Here is a 20,549-nt window from a genome sequence, read left to right as displayed (position 1 = left end):
TATAGGCCATCTTCAGATTAAAGGTCATAATCTAACCACAACAGGGAATAAAATAATGGGAAGTTGAAACATTTACCAACTTTTATGCACTGCTATGTAGTTTTCCCTTTTAAGATGGTAAATTCATTTGACTAAGGCTTCTTTAGTCTACTTTCACTATCGCAAGAATCAAGTTTACCACACTATTTCCCTATGCTCTGTTTTGTGTTACTGACAATTTCACATGTTTATTCCCAAAAGGTAGTATCACAGACACAAACGGTGCAGAAGGAAAACAAAGTTTCCTTTTAACTTTTGTTAGCATTCTGCATTTCTGGAGCCTCTAGACCATTCTAGAAAGCCTCTGTCTCACACAAAGCCATGTAACGTCTAGACGGTTGCTTGCTACTTACTTTAAAACATGAAGCTCGATACAGTAGTTGCACAACATGACCAATACTTGTTTTAGATGCCTGAGGAAATCTTGGTTCTAGTCTTTGAACAACAAAAAGTACCAGTACTTTCCTTGAGAGAGCAGAACCATCTTCTAATGCGAGCAACACCAGCTTCAAGGCCTCTTCTTGCATAGCTAGAAGTAAGGAACATGAATTCATGCTAAGTGAGAAAACCCGTGTATCATGTCTGTCAGACTTATCAGGGTATTAGTTCATGGCAGTCTCCATTATCCACAGTCTGTATTTCATTAGTACAAAAAGAAGACATCCCACATACAAAAATACAGTTTACTTAATAAGTAATCAAACAGAATATAATTTCTACTGACCAACCATTTGGAGCACAAGTCAACAGAACTTAAAATGTATTTTCTGTTGGTATTTAATAATCAACTAGATAATGATAATGTTACAGTGCAAAGAAAAAATCCTCATTTACAAAATACACGGAAATACTCTGACATATTAAACAAAAGGTAAAGGACATATAGGAGTCTCATGATAAACGGTAATTTTTATTTAATGCGTGAGACTGTTAACTTTGCCTGTCAAAACAATTTTGTATATAATTTTAAAGTGATATTAGCCTCTGGATGCAATATCTAAAGAAGGCATTGAGTTGTTTTCCAGCCAGGGATGAACATAGTATAATCTGAATCTAATCATGAGGGAACATCAGATAAACTCAAATTAAGGAATTTTTAATAAAATAACTGCCTGTATTCTTCAAGAATACCGACATCAGGGGGCGCCTGGGTGGCGCAGTCGGTTAAGCGTCCGACTTCAGCCAGGTCACGATCTCGCGGTCCGTGAGTTCGAGCCCCGCGTCAGGCTCTGGGCTGATGGCTCAGAGCCTGGAGCCTGTTTCCACTTCTGTGTCTCCCTCTCTCGCTGCCCCTCCCCCGTTCATGCTCTGTCTCTCTCTGTCCCAAAAATAAATTAAAAACGTTGAAAAAAAAAAAAAAAAAAAAAAAAAAAAAAAAAAAAAAAAAGAATACCGACATCAGGGGCGCCTGGGTGGCGCAGTCGGTTAAGCGTCCGACTTCAGCCAGGTCACGATCTCGCGGTCCGTGAGTTCGAGCCCCGCGTCAGGCTCTGGGCTGATGGCTCGGAGCCTGGAGCCTGTTTCCGACTCTGTGTCTCCCTCTCTCTCTGCCCCTCCCCTGTTCATGCTCTGTCTCTCTCTGTCCCAGAAATAAATAAAAAACGTTGAAAAAAAAAAATTTTTAAAAAATAAAAAAAGAATACCGACATCAGGGGCACCTGGGTGGCTCAGCTGGTTAAGCATCTGACGGGCTCAGGGCATGATCTCATGGCTCGGGGGTTCGAGCCCCATCTCAGGCTCTGTGCTGACAGCTCAGAGCGTAGAGACTGCTTGGGATTCTGTGTCTCCTTCTCTCTCTGCCCCTCCCCCATGTATGTACGCTCTTTCCCTCTCTCAAAAATAAACATAAAAAAAAGAAAGAATACTAACATCAGACAAAGAAAGGCTAAAGAATGGTTCCAGATTAAAGACTAAAAAAAGATGACAAATACAGCAAGTGATAACATTCTGAAAGAAAATAAATTCCATTAAAGACATTTTTGGAATAATTGAAAAAACTGGAATGTGAACTACATTCCATGTAGTATGGTATGTAACTGAAATTCTCTAAATTTGATGAAGGTACTGTTACTGTTTAAGATGGTATCCTTATTTTTAGGAAATACATTGAAATATTAAGGGATAAAGGGGCACTGAAATATATAAGCTGTTCTCAAATAGCTCAAAAAAGAGTAAAAGAGCAAGTAATATAATAAATGTAACAAAGTAATAAAAATTAATGAATATGGATAAGGAATATACAGGAATTCTCTGTACTATTCTTGCAACTTTAAGGTAAATCTGAAATCATTTCAAAATTAAAAGTTAAAAATGCATTGGTTCTCAACTAAAACAGTGGGACTTCAGAGCTGAGAGATCATCTAGAATTTGGATTAAAATTGAAACCCCTCCTTTTCCAAGTGAGGCACTGGTGTCAAGGTTCACAACTAGTTAGCAGCAAAACTGTACCTTTTTTTAAAAATTTGAGGCAAAGTTTATGTAATAGAAAATTAACCATTAAAAAATTTTTTGTGTGTGTTTATTGATTTAGAGAGTGAGAGAGACAGAGAATGAGTGGGGGACGGGCAAAGAGAGAGGGAGACACAGAATCTGAAGAAGGCTCCAGGTTCTGAGCTGTCTGCACAGAGACCAATGTGGGGCTCAAACTCAAGAACCACAAAATCATGACCTGAGCCAAAGTCAGACACTTAATCGACAGCCATCCAGGTGTCCCCTCATGTGTTTTTTAAAGGCCATCTGCATATCTTCTTTGGAGAAATGTCTATTCAAGCCCTTGATCCACTTTTTTTACATCGTGTTGTCTTTTTGTTGTTGAGTTGTACAACAAAGGATACTTAATAACCTAGTCTAATGCTTCTTGGGTAAGGTAAATAAATATGAGGAAATATCCAAAGGCAGCCTTCTTAAATTACATACAAATGCTGATTTTTAAAATTATTTTTCAATTCAACTTTGTATTATGGAAAATTTTAAACATACACAACAGTAGAAACAACATGAGCCCATAATATAGCTGTTGCCAGTTCTTACCCACTTTTCTAGTTTGTTTTGGCTGGAGTGTTTTGAAGTAAATCCCAGACATGGCATTTCACCCTTAAATAATCCATTATATATTTCTAACATGTAAGGACTTCAAAATTTCTTCTTATACTTGGTCTCTTTGAGTAAGTATCCAAATAAGGTCCATACACTGCTTTTGGTTAATATGCCTTTAGGCTTTAAAAATAAATCTACACTTGTTCCCCACCACCCTCCACCCTTCAATTCAAGAGAAAATTCAGTTATTTTTTGAAGAAACAATCATTTTTCTAAACAATTCCCCATATTCTTGATTTAGCTAATTTTGTAGTGTTTCTAAATATATTCATTTATCTTCCTTATTTCCTGTAAACTACAGGCTTGATTAGATTCAGAATGAGTTTTTGTTCTTTGAGGTTTTGTTTCTTTTTCTGCCAAGCATACTTGTTATTCCAGACATTACACCAGAAGATACTTAAGACCTAGTTGTCTCACTTTTAGTAATGGTAAGGTTGATCAGTGGGTTCAAGCTCATCCATCTATTGTAAATTTCCCCAGCAATCTTTCATCTACTGGTTTAACAGCTACTAACAATTCTTGCCTAGACCCATTAATTCACTTGAGGTTGTAAATGTGTGATTTTTCTAATTTTGATGATTTTTTATTAATTTATTAGCTGGAATTCTGCCAAAAGAGAAATCTATACTCAACACGCTAAGAAACTGTCGTTGAAAACAGTTTGTGAAGGAGAGGCAGAAAAAACATGCTTGACTTATTTTATCCTTTTCTAATTTCTAGAATAATGTGTTGGCATTATTTAGCAAGTGACAAAGATAACTAATTTTTCCTGTACTATCTTTACAAAATCATGGATTTTTATATTTTATGTTTCAGTCTATTGTAGTCATTATTCATTTTGATGTTCCAACTGTGCCATTCATGTCCAGTGGGAGCCCCTTCAAATATACTATGACCTTTTCACAAGATGCCCATGATCTTTAATAGCTTTTTTGCTTTGTAGCTCAAGAATTCCCACACTCAACTTATACTTTTCTATCCTAGAACTGGAAATGGCATTTATCCAAAGACCCCTGCTTCTTTTTAGTGGGCAATGGTATTTATTAAGAGTCATAATCTGGTTGCTATGGCTATTCATTGCTTCTAAGCCTTTTCAGTGGGTAGATGTTTGTTGTTACAGATAGTGCTTTATAAGTATGCATTCTGTATATTTTGCTGTTTCTTTGGGATAGATTTGTAAAAATGGAACTGTTAGGCCAAAGGGTAAGCACATAGGTGATTTTGCTAGATACTGTCGAATACCTCTTTAAAATGTGTACCACTTAGCATTCCTACCACTACCAGATGAAAGTATATACCTGTTTTCCCACAGCCCTGATAACAAAATTTATTGTCAAAAGTTTGAATTCTGCCAATCTGATACATGAGAAATGGTCAATATAATTTTATGTATATTTCTCTTGATATGAGAAATACTGAGTATATTTTATATGTTTGAGGGCCATTTACATTCCTTTTTCTCATGTATTTTCTGTTCATATCTTTTGCCAATTTCATTTGGGTGGCTGATATCTTCTGAGTTTTCAGCAGTACCTTATATATAAGTTATATTAGTCTTTTATATGTGATAAAATACATTTTCCTAAGTTCCTCATTTTTTTTTACTTTGCTAATGTTTCTGTGGTGTAATTTAAAAAATATACAGCCAAATATCAGTCTTTTCTGTTACTGCTTCTGGCTTTGGAGTAAAAAAATATGTTTCTTATACTAAGTTATAAAGAAATTCATTCATATTTTTTATTAGTTGTATGATGCATTTGTTAATAACAAGTATTTATGACCTACTTGGAATTTAAGTAGATGTGGTATATAAGAAATATATCCAATTTAATCCTTTTCCAGATGTCTATTCAGTTACCTCAATACCACTTATTTAAAAAGTTTCTTTCATGGGGCACCTAGATGGCTCAGTCGGCTAAGTATCTGACTCTTGATTTTGGCTCAGGTCATGATCTCATGGTTCCTGAGATTGAGCCTCTCATCGGGCTTAGGGAGAAGCATGGAGCCAGTTTGCGATTCTCTTTCTCCTCATTCTCTGTCCCTCCCCCACTTGCGTGCTCTCTTTCTCTCTCAAAATAAATAAACATGAAAAAAAAATGATTGTAAGTGTGTATGTATGCATATGTGTATGTGTGTGTATATACATATATATAAATAACTTTATTTTTCTTTTACTTACTACTTATAAAATCTTAGGCCTCTCTAACTCAGTTTTTAATTTGTTAAATTGAATCTGTGTCACTTCTTTTGAAGGCTACGAAAGATTAAATGAGAAATGTATTCTAAAATACTATAGCACTAATACATAGATTATGATTACAAAAACTGGTTTATCTTTATGTCAAGATTTGTATGTATAGGTAAAGTTAGGTTGAGGGGACTCTCAACCAATTCTCTAGAAATTGGAATTCTCTAACCTTGACAGCCAGTAAGACAGACAAGATAGTGATCTATCCTACCTGGCCCTAGAAACTGGCATCCTCGAGCCCTGACAGCAGCCCATAGGTTAGCAGACAGTTGCTGGGGATTCTGGTGCTGTAATATTAGTTCTGTTACAGTTCTTTCTCCAAGCGAACGGGCTGCTCGCATGGCTCTTACACGACCTTCTTCCTCCACCAGCTGACAGTTTACGAGTGTCACCAGTTTCCTTTGCATTGGACGGCTCAGTGCACTCTGGTTCAAACTAGCTACACCTTTAAGAGAAAGAAAACAAAGTAAAGTTTTTTCATTTAAAAAGACAAGTCAATTTTCATTATCTGTATTTAACTATGAAGCCATAATTTGTAATGAATCCTCTGTAAGATACTTGGTTTTAACATGCGTGTTCTATCTCTGTTTATTACTATTTTGTGGTAACAGGAGCCTAATTTTTAGTTAAAGTTTTATTTGGGTATCCTGTTCTCTGGGTTGTATGGTGCCCCTCAAGAGAATACTTTGGATTTATTTCGTCTGTTCTCCAACCAGTTAATTAATGAAAAGTTTAATAATATAAAAACAGAGAGGGAGACAAACCATAAGAGACTCTTAAATACAGAGCATAATCTAAAAGTAATGATTAATAACAGCTCTAATTTTGTCACATACACGATGTTTAGACTATAACTTAATGGCAAGCTCTTAGATCATAATCCCTTTTCCTGACTCAAGGATATGCCCCAGCAATTCTTCCCTCTTTCCCACATCATTACTTCTTCCATTTCTATTTGATAGTTTCCATCAGCATTCCATAAAAACAAGCATGCTAAAGATAAATAAATCTTATTATCTTTTTTTAAAGTAGGTCCCACACCCAGCATGGAGCCCAACTCTGGGTTCAAACTCACAATTCTGAGATCATGACCTGAGCAGAGATTAAGAGTCAGATGCATAATCAACTGAGCCACCCAGATGCCCCATAAATCTTTTTATTCATTCCTCTTTGCCTACCAGCTCTGTCCCGTTTCTTTCTTCTCTTTTGTAGCAAATTCTCTAGAGTTGTCTGTATTCATGATTTCCAAATTCCTTGCTTCACAATCTTTAAAGCCTACTTCAATTAAGTTGTTGCCACTGTCACTTCATCAAAACTGCTCTTCTCATGACAGCAATTACCTCCACTTTGCTAAATCAATGATCAACATTCCGTCCTTACTTGACATTTCACCAGCCCTCAACACAGATGACCACTCCTAATTCCTTTAAACATATTCTTTACTTGGCTTCCAGAACACTCCATTCTCTTTTCTTCCTTCCTTTTTTTTTTTCCCCAGTCTTTTTTGATTTTATCTTTTCTTCCTGACTTCTTAATGTTAAAAGGCCCCAGGATCCAGTTTTTGTTTTCTTTTCTATCTGCATTCACTACTTAGAAGATCTTGGGCAATCTTATTAATTTCTTTAAATACTATCCATATGTTAATAACTCCCAAAGGTACAACTTCTATACCCCTCCTTAACATACATCCACTAGTTATTCAATAGCATCCAAATGAAGATTTGACACCTCAAACATAACACGACTAAAATTTAATTCCTGATCTTCTCATCTAAACCTGATCTACCTACAGTTTTCCTTGTCTAAGTTGATGGCAACCTCTCTTTCCAGGTGCTTAGACCCCAAAACCCAAGAGTCATCTTTGATTCTGCTCTTTCTCGCATACCCTATGTCCAATAATTTAGGAAATCCTCTTGACTCAATCTTCAAAATATATTCAGGCCATCCACTCACTACCTCCACTGCTACTAACCTTGTTCTATTAGCTTATTAACCAATACTCTGCTCCTAACCTTGGCTCCTACACTGAATTCTCAACAGAGCAGCTAGACAAATCCTTTAAACATTGGTTAGATTGTGTCACTCCTCTGCTTAAAACCCTACAGAGACTACCCAATTTTACTAAGAATAAAAGCTCAAGTCTTTAAAATGGCTTGCAGGTCTGTACATTATCTGGCCTCACCATTTCTTTTCATCTGTCTCATACTATTCTTCCCCTCACTCACACTGCTCCAGGCACACTCTCCTATTATTGTTCTTTGAAGACGCTAGGCATGACTAGAGGACTTTGCTATTGCCCTTGTGTGAAACAGTCTTTTCCCAGGAACCTACATGGCTAACTACCTCACCTCTTTCATCTCAAGTTTCAAAGCTACCTTTTTAATGAGGCCTACATTAACCACTTTATGTAAAATTGCAACGTGCCCTTGTCCCCTCACTCTGACATTTCTGATCCCTCTAGCCGTATTATTTCATTTCCATAACAATTATCAATTATAACATATAATCTTTTTATTCGCTTATTGTTTATTATGCTTTCTCCATTTTCTAAAATGTAAATGCTACGAGGGCAAGCATTTCGTTAATGTATGCCAAGTACCAAAATAGTGCCTGGCACTTAGTACAGGTTCGTTAGATATCTGTCAATAAATGAATGAATGAATGAACAAGGTAGATAGGCTAAGTTTCTCAAGGAAGTGACTATGTTCAAAATATTGAACAGTACAAAGCACAGAGCAGGTATAAAATAAATGCTTCATTAATTAATCTATGATGTGCTGGTCAAGGGTATGCAGTGATGAATAAGACAGAATTGTATTTGTCATCACACTTAAAATAACTTATTGCACTTACATGCCTATCTCCCCCAACAGACTGAGGGTTCTGTGAAGGCAGGGACCCTAACCACCATAAGTGCCAAACAAAATTGAATTAATACATGAAATTGTCTTAGTAGGACTTACTAAAATTAATATTCTGCTACAAAACTATTAATGAATATAAATACTGTATAAATCTCAATATGTGGTGTGTCTGATGAATTCTTAAATTAAAAACAATACTAGCTATTTTAAGAAAATAATACAATGCTCTCCATCAGAAAGTTTTCCCAAGAATTCTCCAAACTCATTTTTTAAAACTCAGATTTAATAGAGTATCAACATCAAGTCTTTCAAGGTAAAAATATTACCAAGTCCTGCTCACCAGTAAAACACTTTTTTTGTGTAAAGGGGAACTTACCTTTACCTCCACTTAGTGGTTTTAAGTAGAGTGCCAAATCCTCAACACATTTCTTTGCAACCTCATAGTGTTTGTTCTCACCTAGATTACTTAACTTTATTGACTGATGATCTGGTACCTAAAAACAAAGAAGAATGGAAGAAATACATTTATCCAGCTCATGGAACTTGTATTTATATATTTGATAATAATCTTGGTGTGTACAAAATTATAACACAGAGATAATACATCAAAACAGTTTAAGTAAAATTGAAGACAAACACATAGCCAAACTGCTAAGAACCAAGGATATTATACTTAACAGCAGGGGCTAAGTGTATTAATAAATGGAAAAAGAAGTAGTTAATATCATATCAATGTATATTTAAAAAAAATTTTTTTTTAACACTTACTTATTTTTGAGAGACAGAGAGAGATAGAGCATGTGTAGGGGACAGGCAGAGAGAGAAGGAGACACAGAATCTGAAGCAGGCTCCAGGCTCTGAGCTGTCAGCACAGAGCCTGATGTGGGGCTCGAACTCAGGGACTGCGAGATCATGACCTGAGCCGAAGTCGGATGCCTAACAGACTGAGCCACCCAGGCGCCCCGATCAATGTATATATCTTAGGGTTGAGAACTATGGTAGAATTTTGACAGATGTTAACATTAGGGGAAGCTGCAGAAAATTATATGGGTTCTCTGTATACTATTTTTTGGAAGTTTTTAAAAAAGTTTTTCAAAATAAAAAGTAGGAAGGAAGAAAACCACTTAGCACCTTCTCACTATATAATTTTCTTATTTTATTTATTGCTTATGGTCTGTCCCCTCTTGGTACAACAAGCACCACAAGACACAGTATTCTTTTTTCTATGTAAACTCCACCACCAACTTGGGGCTCGAACTCACAACCCCAAGATCAATAGCTGCATGTTCTACCAACTGAGCCAGCCAGACACCCCGCAAAACACAGTATACTTAACAAAATGTCAAAACTTGGGACGTAAACTGCAGCTCTGACACTTCTATGAGTGACCCTGAGTAAATCATTTAACTGCTCCAAGTTATGGTTTCCCTATTTGAAAAATGGAGATGAAAAATCCCTGTTTTATAGTGCCACTATGGAAATTCAGTTTAATCTAACAATCATTTGCATTTATGGAGTGCTTAATATCCAAACATACTTGCAGGCACTAGGCATGTATTGGTGAGCAAAACAGACAAAATTTCTTGCCCTTGTACCTTACATTCTAGTGAAGAGAGGATGGAGCCAATAAATTTAAAAACATTAACAAATAAGTGGGTAATAATGATAGAAAGTGGTAAGAATTACACAGCAAAGATAAGAGGGATTGGGAGTGCTGGAGAGGAATTGCAATTTTAAAAGGGGTGGTCAGGACAGGCTTCCTTAGGAATCATGACATTTGAATAAACACTTGAGAAAGATGATAAACATTCTAGACAAAGATAACAGTCACTACAAAAGCCCTCAGGTGGGAACATGTTTGGCATATTTAACAACTGGCTAGGAAGCAGTATGGCTTAAGCAGAAAGACTGAAGCCAGTAGTAACAGGTGGGGCTTTAACAGTAATAGAAATCACATTGTGTAGGCCTGCAGACCATTAAGGACCAATTGAGAGAACATTTATAAATGATAAAACATAGTAACTGACCAACATAGCAGACATAAAATGGTAGCCAGTATTATCACAAAAAGTCTCCAATATTGTATTAGATCTAAGACGCCACTGTTTGCAAAAGGCACTGTGGAAAAAAATGCTGACAATTATGATATATTATTGATTACAGATGCATCTAGATTTCAGAGTGTCTAACTGGAATACGGACATTTAAGAGAAACATGCTTCAGGGCCACCTGGGTGGCTCAGTCGGTTGAACGTCTGACTTTGGCTCAGGTCATGATCTCGTGGTTTGTGAGTCCCATGTTGGGCTCTGTGCTAACAGCTCAGAGCCTAGAGCCTGCTTCAGAGTCTGTCTCTGTCTGTCTGTCTGTCTGTCTCTCTCTCTCTCAAAAATAAATAAACATTTAAAAAAATATATGCTTTAAAACAAACACTTCAAATATCAAGATACTAAAAGAATGGAGTATTTTTAAAAATTTATTGTTTATTTTTGAGAAAGAGAGACAGAAGGCATGCACAAGCTTGGGGAGAGGGTCAGAGGGAAGGAAGGAGGGGGGAAGGAAGGAAGGGGGGAGGGAGGGAGCGGGAGTGAGAGAGTGAGAGAGTGAGAGAGTGAGAGTGAGAGAGAGAGAGAGAGAGAGAGAGAGGGAGGGAGAAAGGGGGAGGGAGAGCAAGCTGGAGAGGGTCAGAGGGAGAGAATTCTAAGCAGACTCCACACTCAATGCACAGCCAGATGCAGGCTTGATCCCACAATCCTGGGATCATGACCTGAGCAGAAATCAAGAGTCAGACGTTCAACCGACTAAGCCACCCAGGCATCCCAAGAATGGAGTATTTTTAATTCACTGAATTTTCTAAGAAGTGATTAACCAGAAAAGTCCTTACTTTCTTGCTTTTATATACAGTGCATGATGTACAGAATTTCATCTTCTTCCTCACCTGTAAAATGGGGATAATAACTAAACAGCTAAGGTAAGAATTAGTAATGATTTAGTAATATTTACTAAAATTTTTACTAAAATATTAGTAATATTTACTATCATACCTAACATAAAACAGGCCCTCATTTAATGGAAATTATTAAAAATCTAGGGTCTTGCTCTGATTCACTAAAATGATTATAAAAAAGAAATATTTATTTTATAACACATGAACCGAAAAAACTACACAGAATTTGTTACAGATACTCTGGAAATTGGTTTTCTCTCTCTCTCTCTCTATATATATATATATCCCCAAATAGACCTTATTTTCTCGTTTGTAGTATTATTCTAAAAGTCAAGTGAAGTTAAAAAGAAAATCCCAAAACCTCCATTTGAGGATCCTAGTGGGTTGATATTTGGCCAAAGTTTTGATTACATTTCTTTTTGTATGCAATAATAAATAAAAGCTTATATATGATTATTTAAAAATCTTCCTTGGGGCGCCTGGGTGGCTCAGTCTGTTAAGCGTCCAGCTCTTGATTTCGGCTCAGGGAATAATCTCACAGTTTTGTGAGTTCAAGCCTCATATCAGGCACTGCACTTACCATGAGGAGCCTGCTTCGGATTCTCCCTCTCTCTCTGTCCCTCCCCTTGCTTGTGTTCTGTCATATCTCAAATAAATAAACTTAAAAATAATGTTATCCACCAAAATCACTTATTTTTGAAAAATATTTATTTTTGAGAGAGCGCAAGTGGTGGAGGGGCAGAGGATATGAAGCAGGCTAATGTTGACAGGTTGGTAGCAGTGAGCCCAATGTGGGGCTCAAACTCACAACTGTGAGATCACAACCTGAGCTGAAGTCAGACGCTCAACTGACTGAGCCACCCAGGGGACCCACAACCAAAATCACTTATAAACATAAATTTTGACCACAGCATTGAACACAATGAAATATAAAATTATAATAAAATTTATGGTTTTGCCTAAGGATTTATGACATTATCTAAAAAAAAATCTTTTGCAGAATACAATCATGGTGTCAGGTATGATGAATATTTTTTATGTCTCAAGTATCACTAGACACACGTTGTACCCCTTAATGGACAAAGTTCTATAATTATTGCATATACCAAATTAGTAAAATCTTATTTATTTATTTATTTAGAGAGAAAGAGAGAGTGCGAGAGAGAGAGTGAGCAGGGGAGGGGCAGAAAGAGACAGAAGAGAGAGAGAATCCCAAGCAGGCTTTGCTCTGTTACCACAGAGCCCAACACGGGGCTAGAACTCACAAACTGTGAGATCATGACTGGAGCTAAAATCAAGAGTCGGGCACTCAACCAACATAGCCGCCCAGGTGCCCCCCAAATGAGTAAAATCTTGAAAGCTTACCTGGGCTCCAACTAACTGGAGAAGTGCGAAGTTGACAGGAAGCACATCAATGTCTGTGTTGATGGCAGTCTGGTCAAAAGGACAAGCTTTTCGGTGAAGTTTATTCAAGCAGGTCTTGCAGACAGTGTGTGAACAACCTAAACTGATGGGTTTGTGCACATTCTCATCAAATTCATTATAGCAGATTGGACAGGACAGAAATTCTGTCCATTGAGCTGCCTGTACAGGCATTGTGGAAGCTGGATGCTCGGGTTAGCAGTCTAGCAGATCATTATTTTGCTGTGTAGTGTTTTGTGAGCTGGAAATGGACAAAAGTAAGAATTAACCACATATTCATCATTCACCTTGAAAGAGTTAACTGCTTTAGTCAACCATCACAACTTCAAAACCTAAAACATTCTGAATAATTATATGCTTTGGATGTCTTTAAGTCTATTTGCTGAATTTGTTAAATTTCTGAAATTTGGTCCAGAAACAATATCTGAATAGTGTCCTTTTCAACTAAACATGTTTATATTGGTTGCTCATATAACAGTTGAGTATCAAAGCTTTCATGTATTTTTCTTAATGATCACATCAAATTAGTAGATTAACTTTCCACGTTTCATTTTTACAAACACAAGTTACTTTGGGTTGCTTGAGTGTTTTGGACAGCTACTGCTCCAAAACATATTAAGAAATGGCTTAAGATATTGGACTTTGAAAACTACTGATCCAAAGAATACTGTAGTGAGTCAAGTGTGAAAAAACAGCCACCTGAATGACCAAGTCAGTCAAGGATATGTTCAACTTGGCAGCTTCACAAAAGAGGAAATCTCTGGTCAAGATTTGACTAACAGGCTAACAGAAGTAATGAAAATCAAAGTATGTGAGATATGATGATAGAGCAATCTGTCCAAAAATGGAAAAAAAAAAAAAAAAGAAAACAAAAAACAAAGATTCTGACCTTAAAATACAGTGCCAAAGTTAAGGTGGGGGGAAAAATGTCTTACAAATCTAGAATGTGGCTCCCCACAATACTTTTGACAAAACACACCATTTAGTAAGATACATATATACAACCCAAAACTGTCAGGTCCAATGACCAAATATAGAAAAATAAATATTCTCATCTAATAATTCTAAGCATAAAAAAAGCAAAATATAATTTTTTATTTTTACATACGATTAAAAGGCACATGTAAAAAAAAGATTGAATTTTTCTTTTTCCTAAGATTAAAATGCTTATCCCATAATTTTTAATAAGATAAAATATCTGGTACCAAAACTATACTGTACTCTAATTTAAAATCTTTAGGTACCTAACAAACATTCTGCGTTTCACAAATTTTTCATATCTTCCAATTCAAAAGTTACATAAGTCTGACAAAGGCACTCTGGTGAACAAGAAATCCAGGTATTTAGGGCAATTAAATATCTAATACTTTATTTCATAAGAATGTTTACCAACCCAGATATCTTAGTTCCACAGAAATTAGATGTGTAAGCCTACAGTCAGATCAAGACAGAAAAGTATGTAACTGGTTCTCCAATATCTCCACATCCAAATGAAGAATTCTGTTAGCCTTTATTGTGCTTTTATATTCACATAAACTAAGGTTTTAAAAAATATCTTGGTAAATGAATCACAGGGCTTGTTATATAAAAAGCACCCTGCACAAATTTCTCCTCAAACATCTCTAATGCAAAGTATCTAGTATCTTTATTTTTAAACTAGTCAAATCTTGCAAGTTATATTTATTTTGTAACTTTCACCCTTCCATTGCCACACCTATTAATGCCATCAATCTTAAAACCAGTTTGCTTTCAACTTTAGAGATGAGTACTAAACAGGTGAACATATCATTTCCTGGAACTATTAAATGTCAGTTTTCTAGGCTGCAGAATTATATAAGGAAAAGGCTTCTGAGGAAGAATGCATCTTACCTTAAATCTACTACTGAGAGCCTTAATTTAGTTAATAACCTGAACCGATAAAATATTTATCAAAACAAGATCCTACATCTATTTTTTCATAACAGCCACCTGTTTGGAAATGCTAATTTTGTGGTATCATAGCCACTGCGTAATAGGAAACTAGCAGCAAATACTCTTTCCTTATTTAGTTTTCCAAGATCATCCTGAAATGCTTTACGTTAGTAAATTGGGGGTAGGGGAGCACTTAAGTTTGAACTAAACATAACACTATCTTTCATATTTTCTTTCACCTGTTTTCAGTATTTCAAACTACTCAAGAATACACTTGATAGTTTCATGTCGTAACATCCTATATGCGCTTCTACGTCTATGAACACCAGATGCCACAGTAAAATTAATACTGAGAAGTTTAATTTCTAGTAGAAATTGAATATCTTTAAAAAAAAAATTTCTGCCAAAATTAGTCAATAATCCCGTCAAATTCTCCTGCTATGTGTCAGATTCTAACTTTCTGACGGGAAAAGAATTACTAAATTTTTCTTATGTAAGACATAAGGAAAGCCTTTTTTTTTTAAAATGTTTTTCTTAAGTACTGTTATCAATAAATTCTAGATTCCTCAATTAAGATAGAGACAAAATTTTATCTAAAACACAGAAGCAGCTTATATAGTCCACTAAAATGTTTAATTGGTGATGGCAGAACTTTCATTTATTTAAAAAAGGCACTTTGCAAACATTTACCTAGAAACCTTTTTTTATAACCGAAAATGATAATAGCCCATTGTCTTTAAAATTTATTTAAATTTTTTTATGTTTATTTATTTTTAAGAGAGAAAGAGAGAGCACAAGAAGGGGGTGGGGGTGGGGGGGCAGAGGCAGAGAGAATGTGAAGCAGGCTCCAGGCTCTGAGCTGTCAGTGCAGAGCCCAATGTGGGGCTCAAACCACGAGATCTTGACCTGAGTTGAAATTGGACGCTCAACCAACTGAGCCATCCAGGTGCCCCTCTTTATCATTTATTTTAAAAAGTATCTACATGAGCCATGGCAAGCTAAGAATACATACCAATGCGTAAAACTTCTAAATTTTTACTAATAATTCTATAGTAATTTACTTAATTCTATGTATGTCTAAATTGCTAATAACATTTAGTTAATAGTCAAGTAAAGTATCCAACCTGAAGATACTCCCAAAACATCTCAAACTGAGATAAAATGGATTAAAAAGCCCACAACTAAAAAATGAAAAGCCCACAACTCTAGATACATAGAGACTATTTAAGAAAAACATTCTAATTACTTGTATTAACTAATTTCAGCTACTAGTTAGTAAATTTGAAGATGATAAATCATAGAAGAAACACTATGTTAGAGGTAGACCTTAAACAGATTTTTCCTTAAGTAATTTTTCGAGCTCTAAGTTCCTTGTTATAAATACTAACTTGTAAAATAGGAAGAGTAATTAATAGACATCTCTCATATGATACAAATTGCACATTGCTTTATTAAGAGCAAACTGCATACGAGTTAAGTACTTTCATTTTTTGTTATTAGTCTACCATGATATTATGCAGCCAGTTCTGGACTATGTCTCCAGATTTTAAAATGCCAGAATAAAGTTTATGCTTCTTTCAGTATTGTATAATAAAAAATATCTGGTATTTTACAATTCTCTTCATAAACACATGAACATTAGGGCTCAAGTCTGTTAATTAAGACATTCATTGTTTTCATTTAGTTTACTCATATGAGGAGTTTAAGCTACTGAAATGAAAAGTACCAAAGAGTACTTCTCAATTCAGAAACCTTACAAATAATTAGTTTTGGACTTCAAAAATTATATTTAAAGAATTTTAGGTACAATTGAGACCTTAACCTATAAAACAAGCAAACAAAGCCAATGGAAATAATGTGCACGCTCTAAAACTCAGCATTCAAACATACTAAAAGCACTAGAGAAAAAGGAACTGAGGTACAATTTTAAAAACTACTAATATAAATGACTTTAGTATAAATTAAGAAAGCTATAGGACTCAAGTTGTGTTTTTTTTTCCTCTTAAATCCACTATGAGGTTGAACTCAGTTCGTTAATCAGTATGAGATTTAACTTTCTGTGTCTTCTAATAGAACACTAATGGGATAATTTTCTATTTTAATTAATATAACCGATAAAGTTTTGCATTAGCAATGACAAGACAAACAATATTTATTTTTGAGACAGAACTTACTCACTTCTGCCTATCAAATAATGGCCACTGGATAATTTTACCCTTCAGATTACCAAAGTCCTTATTAGTCTTTTTGATTATTCTGATTGCAAGATGATATTCTGTCAGGAAATTTTTGGTTTTCATGTGTCTACTTTGATTCAGATAATTTATTTCTCAGAAGAGCAGTGATGCTTTAAACAGTGCTAACAGAAGCACAATGTGAGCTGCAAGTAATTTAAAGTTTTCTAGTTGTCATATTAAAAAAGGAAAAAACACATGAAATCAATTTTAATAATATAATTTATCCCAATTTATCCAAAAAATCATTTCAACATGTAATTAATGTAAAAAATTACTAAGATAGTTTAAATTCTTTTTTTTTTGTACTAAGTCTTTGAAATGTGGTGCATAGTTTATTTTACATTTACACCACATCTCGATTCACACTAGCCACCTTGCAAGTGCTCAACTGTCACATGTGGCTATTGGCTTGCACTGGACAATGCAACTCTAGAGTACTTAAAATTATAAAATAATACTCAAAACTAACTTTTATTCAGAATTTGAGGTGAAAGTCACAACACTTAAGAACTTTTCATCAAACTAGAAAACCCAAGGAACATAATGATGTGCCTTACGACGTTTATGAGGCAGGATGCAAAACATTACTCTTAATTTTCAGCTAGCTTTATTTTACCACATGCTTCCTTTTTCCATAACTAGAAAGTGAAACTTCAACACAGTCCAACCAAAACAATAAGTGCTTACTATAACAAAGTCTTGCTGTAAGTTTATTTATCATTCTTAGACACTGCATACAATGTTGTTGAAGTTCTATTTCTGAATATAAAATTTTGTGTTAAAAAAAAAAAAATGCTTCCCCCCCAAAAGAATTTTTGTTAGCTTTTTCAAACTGGAAGATACAGCAAACTGCAAAAGCAGAAAGTGAAATAATGAAAACATATGAACAAAGGACATAAGTCTTATATGTCGGGTCAACACAACAGTAATAACAGATCAGGAGGAACTCAAAGGATCCACTAATGAACAGGACTGTAATTAAACCTTCAAAGAATAAGAGGCAACTTGAATTTTAACATCTGCTTTTTCTAACATGTTCGGAATATACATTTAACATATTTTGTCCTAGCAATTTTCCAAACTAAAATTTGGGAAACATCAATCTCCAAATTAACAAAAATACCAACATTTAAAAATGGTCTTTGACAGGATTTATGGCTTCTATTTCTTAAAAAATCAAATGTGGAAGTAAACAACACAAGAAAGAGATGCTATAAAAGTGGTGTAGGTTTTTAGATAGACTTAAAAAAAAAGGTAATAATGGCAGAATCCATGAACTTTTCTTAACGTTTGAAGAAGCCTTAACTAAATTTGCAAATTTAACGAGAAAAAAGCTGCACAGACTAAAACATTCGTTTCTTTGCTTTTGGGTGATATTATATCAGTGCAGCGTAGCAACATCAGCAATCAGGTTAATCAAAAGTTCCCATTGGAACTTAATAGTTTGACTAATGCAAAAATGGAAAAGAGACTACTTAAACACTTTATTTGGAATAAAAAGTCATTCTAATCACAGCGGTTTGGGGGAGAGTAGGAATTAAAAAGAAGGGACCCAGGTAAGGGGAGAGTAGGAACTAAAAGAATGGAACCAGGGGGTTATTTAAAAAATAAAACGGGCTGGGAATCACAAGATTAGATCTACTTCATGTCAGTGATTACTTGAGACTATTTTGGTGTCAAGGTTCTACATGCCAGTATCTTACACTCATCTGTGATGAGAAGGATGGAAATGACAGCTACTCTCATCTTCTCCCTTCCTGAAAGCTAAGAGCAGAGAAAAGTAGAGCTGCTTCTGAGAAACAAAGATGCTTTCTACCATTCTTCTAAGATGGTGGAAGAGTCTCCTTAAGAGGCTTCCCCAAGAAGGAAAAATGAAACAGGGAAAGAAGAAAGCCATAGCAAAATTCTCTGGCCATATTTCATGCCATAGGACCGTCACAGCCACTGTGCAACCACTCTGGTCCGGCTATCTCCCTCCCAGGAGGTTAAGCTCTCTCAGGGCATTGTTTGGCCGTGGTCTCTATTTACCACTCAGATCGCCTCCACCATCCCTGCGCTGAGATCTCAGGAAGCCCCAAGACAGAAAGCCGAAAAGCTAGGAGAGGACTTGGTTTCGAGGTCCTCCTCCAAAACCCCTCTTGCTAAGTGGTGTAGAAAAGGGAGAGAGAACCCTGGCCTTTGCTTGGGTGGGTTCCTTAGGGGTCAGTGGGCTCCCCTCGGCCGGTGTCGAAGGGAGGTGGCCATTTGCGCCGGGCGCTCGGTATTGAAAAAGCCCTACCAGGGAAAGGGGCCTCCGCAGGCCCCGGACTCCGGGCCCGGTCCGAGTGTCAGGTGCGGCCCTCAGTTCCCAACCCTCGGGGCACCGACGACGACAGCACACAGGCCCCGGGCTGCGACCGGTCTCCCGCCCGACCGCCGGGGACTTAGGGACCCAAGCTAGGGCCCGAGCCGCATCGTGCCCGCCCCCGCCCTACCTGTGGGGGCCCGGGCGGGGTCGCTAAGGGCCGCTCCCGGGAGCCCCGCGACGGCGCGGCTTGGCGACGGAGGCGCCTCGTCTCGCCGGGGCAGAGCTCGGCGGCGGTTTCACGACCTCAAACTCCATCGGGAGCTACAGGGACAGCCCCGTTGGCGGCGGCGGAGGCCGCGACGGGGCCTCCTCCTCCTCCCTCCGCCTCCGCCTCCTCCTCCTCCTCCTCTCCAAGGAGGCGGTCCTGGAGGGATCCCGACCTAGATCTCGCGAGAAGATACTCCCCCTTTCACGCGAGATCACGCAGGACAGGGCGTTAGGGAGGTGGAAGGGAGGAGTAGTGCCCCCCGCCACCTGGACTGCGCATCAGCTTCCCTCTGGCCGAGACTAACCACCCCCGTCACGTGACTAGGGAGCCCCGGAGCACTGTGGGAGGTGCTGTTAGGGGGCCTAGGCGAGCCGAAAGGGTTGATGGGAAACTCCCTGCACCTTCATCAGCGCCTTGAGCTAGCCTTTAACACTGCTGTGAGGCAGTGCCTGACTCCCCTCATGAAAAAAGTGGTCTCCATTGAGCATAATCTGATACATCTATATTATATGCACTCGACCATAATTATACACTGACTCATTCCCCCAATCCTTCCACATATTTGACAATCTCCCTATTAAAAAAAAACCAAAACAACAAAAAAACCCAGCATTTGCTTGCCAGGCACTAACAGATATCTATTACAGAGAGTTCTTCACAAGCTGACAGACATCAAAATTCAAGCACAAATTCTGGCAGTAATGTCTCAATAAATATTTGTTTAAGGATTTTTCACAGCAAGCTGTGAAGGTTAAATTCCTATTGTTTTTCTAGATGAAGAAACAGACTAGTATTAGAAATAACGGAATTCGACTTTATGGACTGCTTTACCATGTGCCAGGTCCTGTGTTAGGGTAATAAATATTTCATTTTTACCATTTATTTTCGTTTTTATAGTTTATTCATCAAAATAATCCTAAAAACCTGACACTATGTACTCTTTGTTACTGAGAAACTGAAAAACACAGGTTAAAAAATTGGCCACAAACTGTGATTAAACTGAAGTCATTTTCCAATGTGAAAACATATGTCCAACAAAGGCATGCATGAAAGTAAATCCAGTACAAATTTAGACATATGGACATGTAGTTTACAAGCTGTAATAAACTTAATATGTATGTGTATATATATGGTTATTACTATTATACTGCCATAATGTCAGGGAAACAAAAGTGTTTTTCAAAAAATGTTTGTTGGCCAAAGACTTTTCTCCCATGCATTTGTATCCTTTC

At 36.8% G+C, this 20,549-nt stretch overlaps 1 protein-coding gene across 5 annotated transcripts in view; it reads right to left on the bottom strand.

Moving 5' to 3' along the window:
* Window positions 1-19,585, bottom strand: part of RC3H2 (ring finger and CCCH-type domains 2) — a 52,642-nt gene extending 33,057 nt beyond the window's left edge. For 3 of the 5 annotated variants that reach the window (XM_058694226.1, XM_058694228.1, XM_058694229.1), the window contains exons 1-5: window positions 19,237-19,584; window positions 12,558-12,855; window positions 8,624-8,741; window positions 5,595-5,828; window positions 393-568 (exon numbers count right to left, since the gene is read on the bottom strand). In XM_058694226.1, coding sequence (XP_058550209.1) covers window positions 393-568; window positions 5,595-5,828; window positions 8,624-8,741; window positions 12,558-12,788 — 759 coding nt within the window. In that variant the 5' untranslated portion in view covers window positions 12,789-12,855; window positions 19,237-19,584. Of the gene's footprint in view, window positions 1-392; window positions 569-5,594; window positions 5,829-8,623; window positions 8,742-11,129; window positions 11,187-12,557; window positions 12,856-19,236 lie in introns of those variants that run through there. The other 2 variants (XM_058694227.1, XM_058694230.1) reach the window with 2 other exon arrangements.
* Between the last annotated feature and the right edge of the window lie 964 nt (window positions 19,586-20,549).

This window comes from Neofelis nebulosa, chromosome 12 (assembly GCF_028018385.1).
Source record: "Neofelis nebulosa isolate mNeoNeb1 chromosome 12, mNeoNeb1.pri, whole genome shotgun sequence".
NCBI classification, from domain to species: Eukaryota; Metazoa; Chordata; class Mammalia; order Carnivora; family Felidae; genus Neofelis; species Neofelis nebulosa.
The sequence above is the reverse complement of the archived record's forward strand: the minus strand, read 5'-3'. Positions and strand labels throughout refer to the sequence as shown.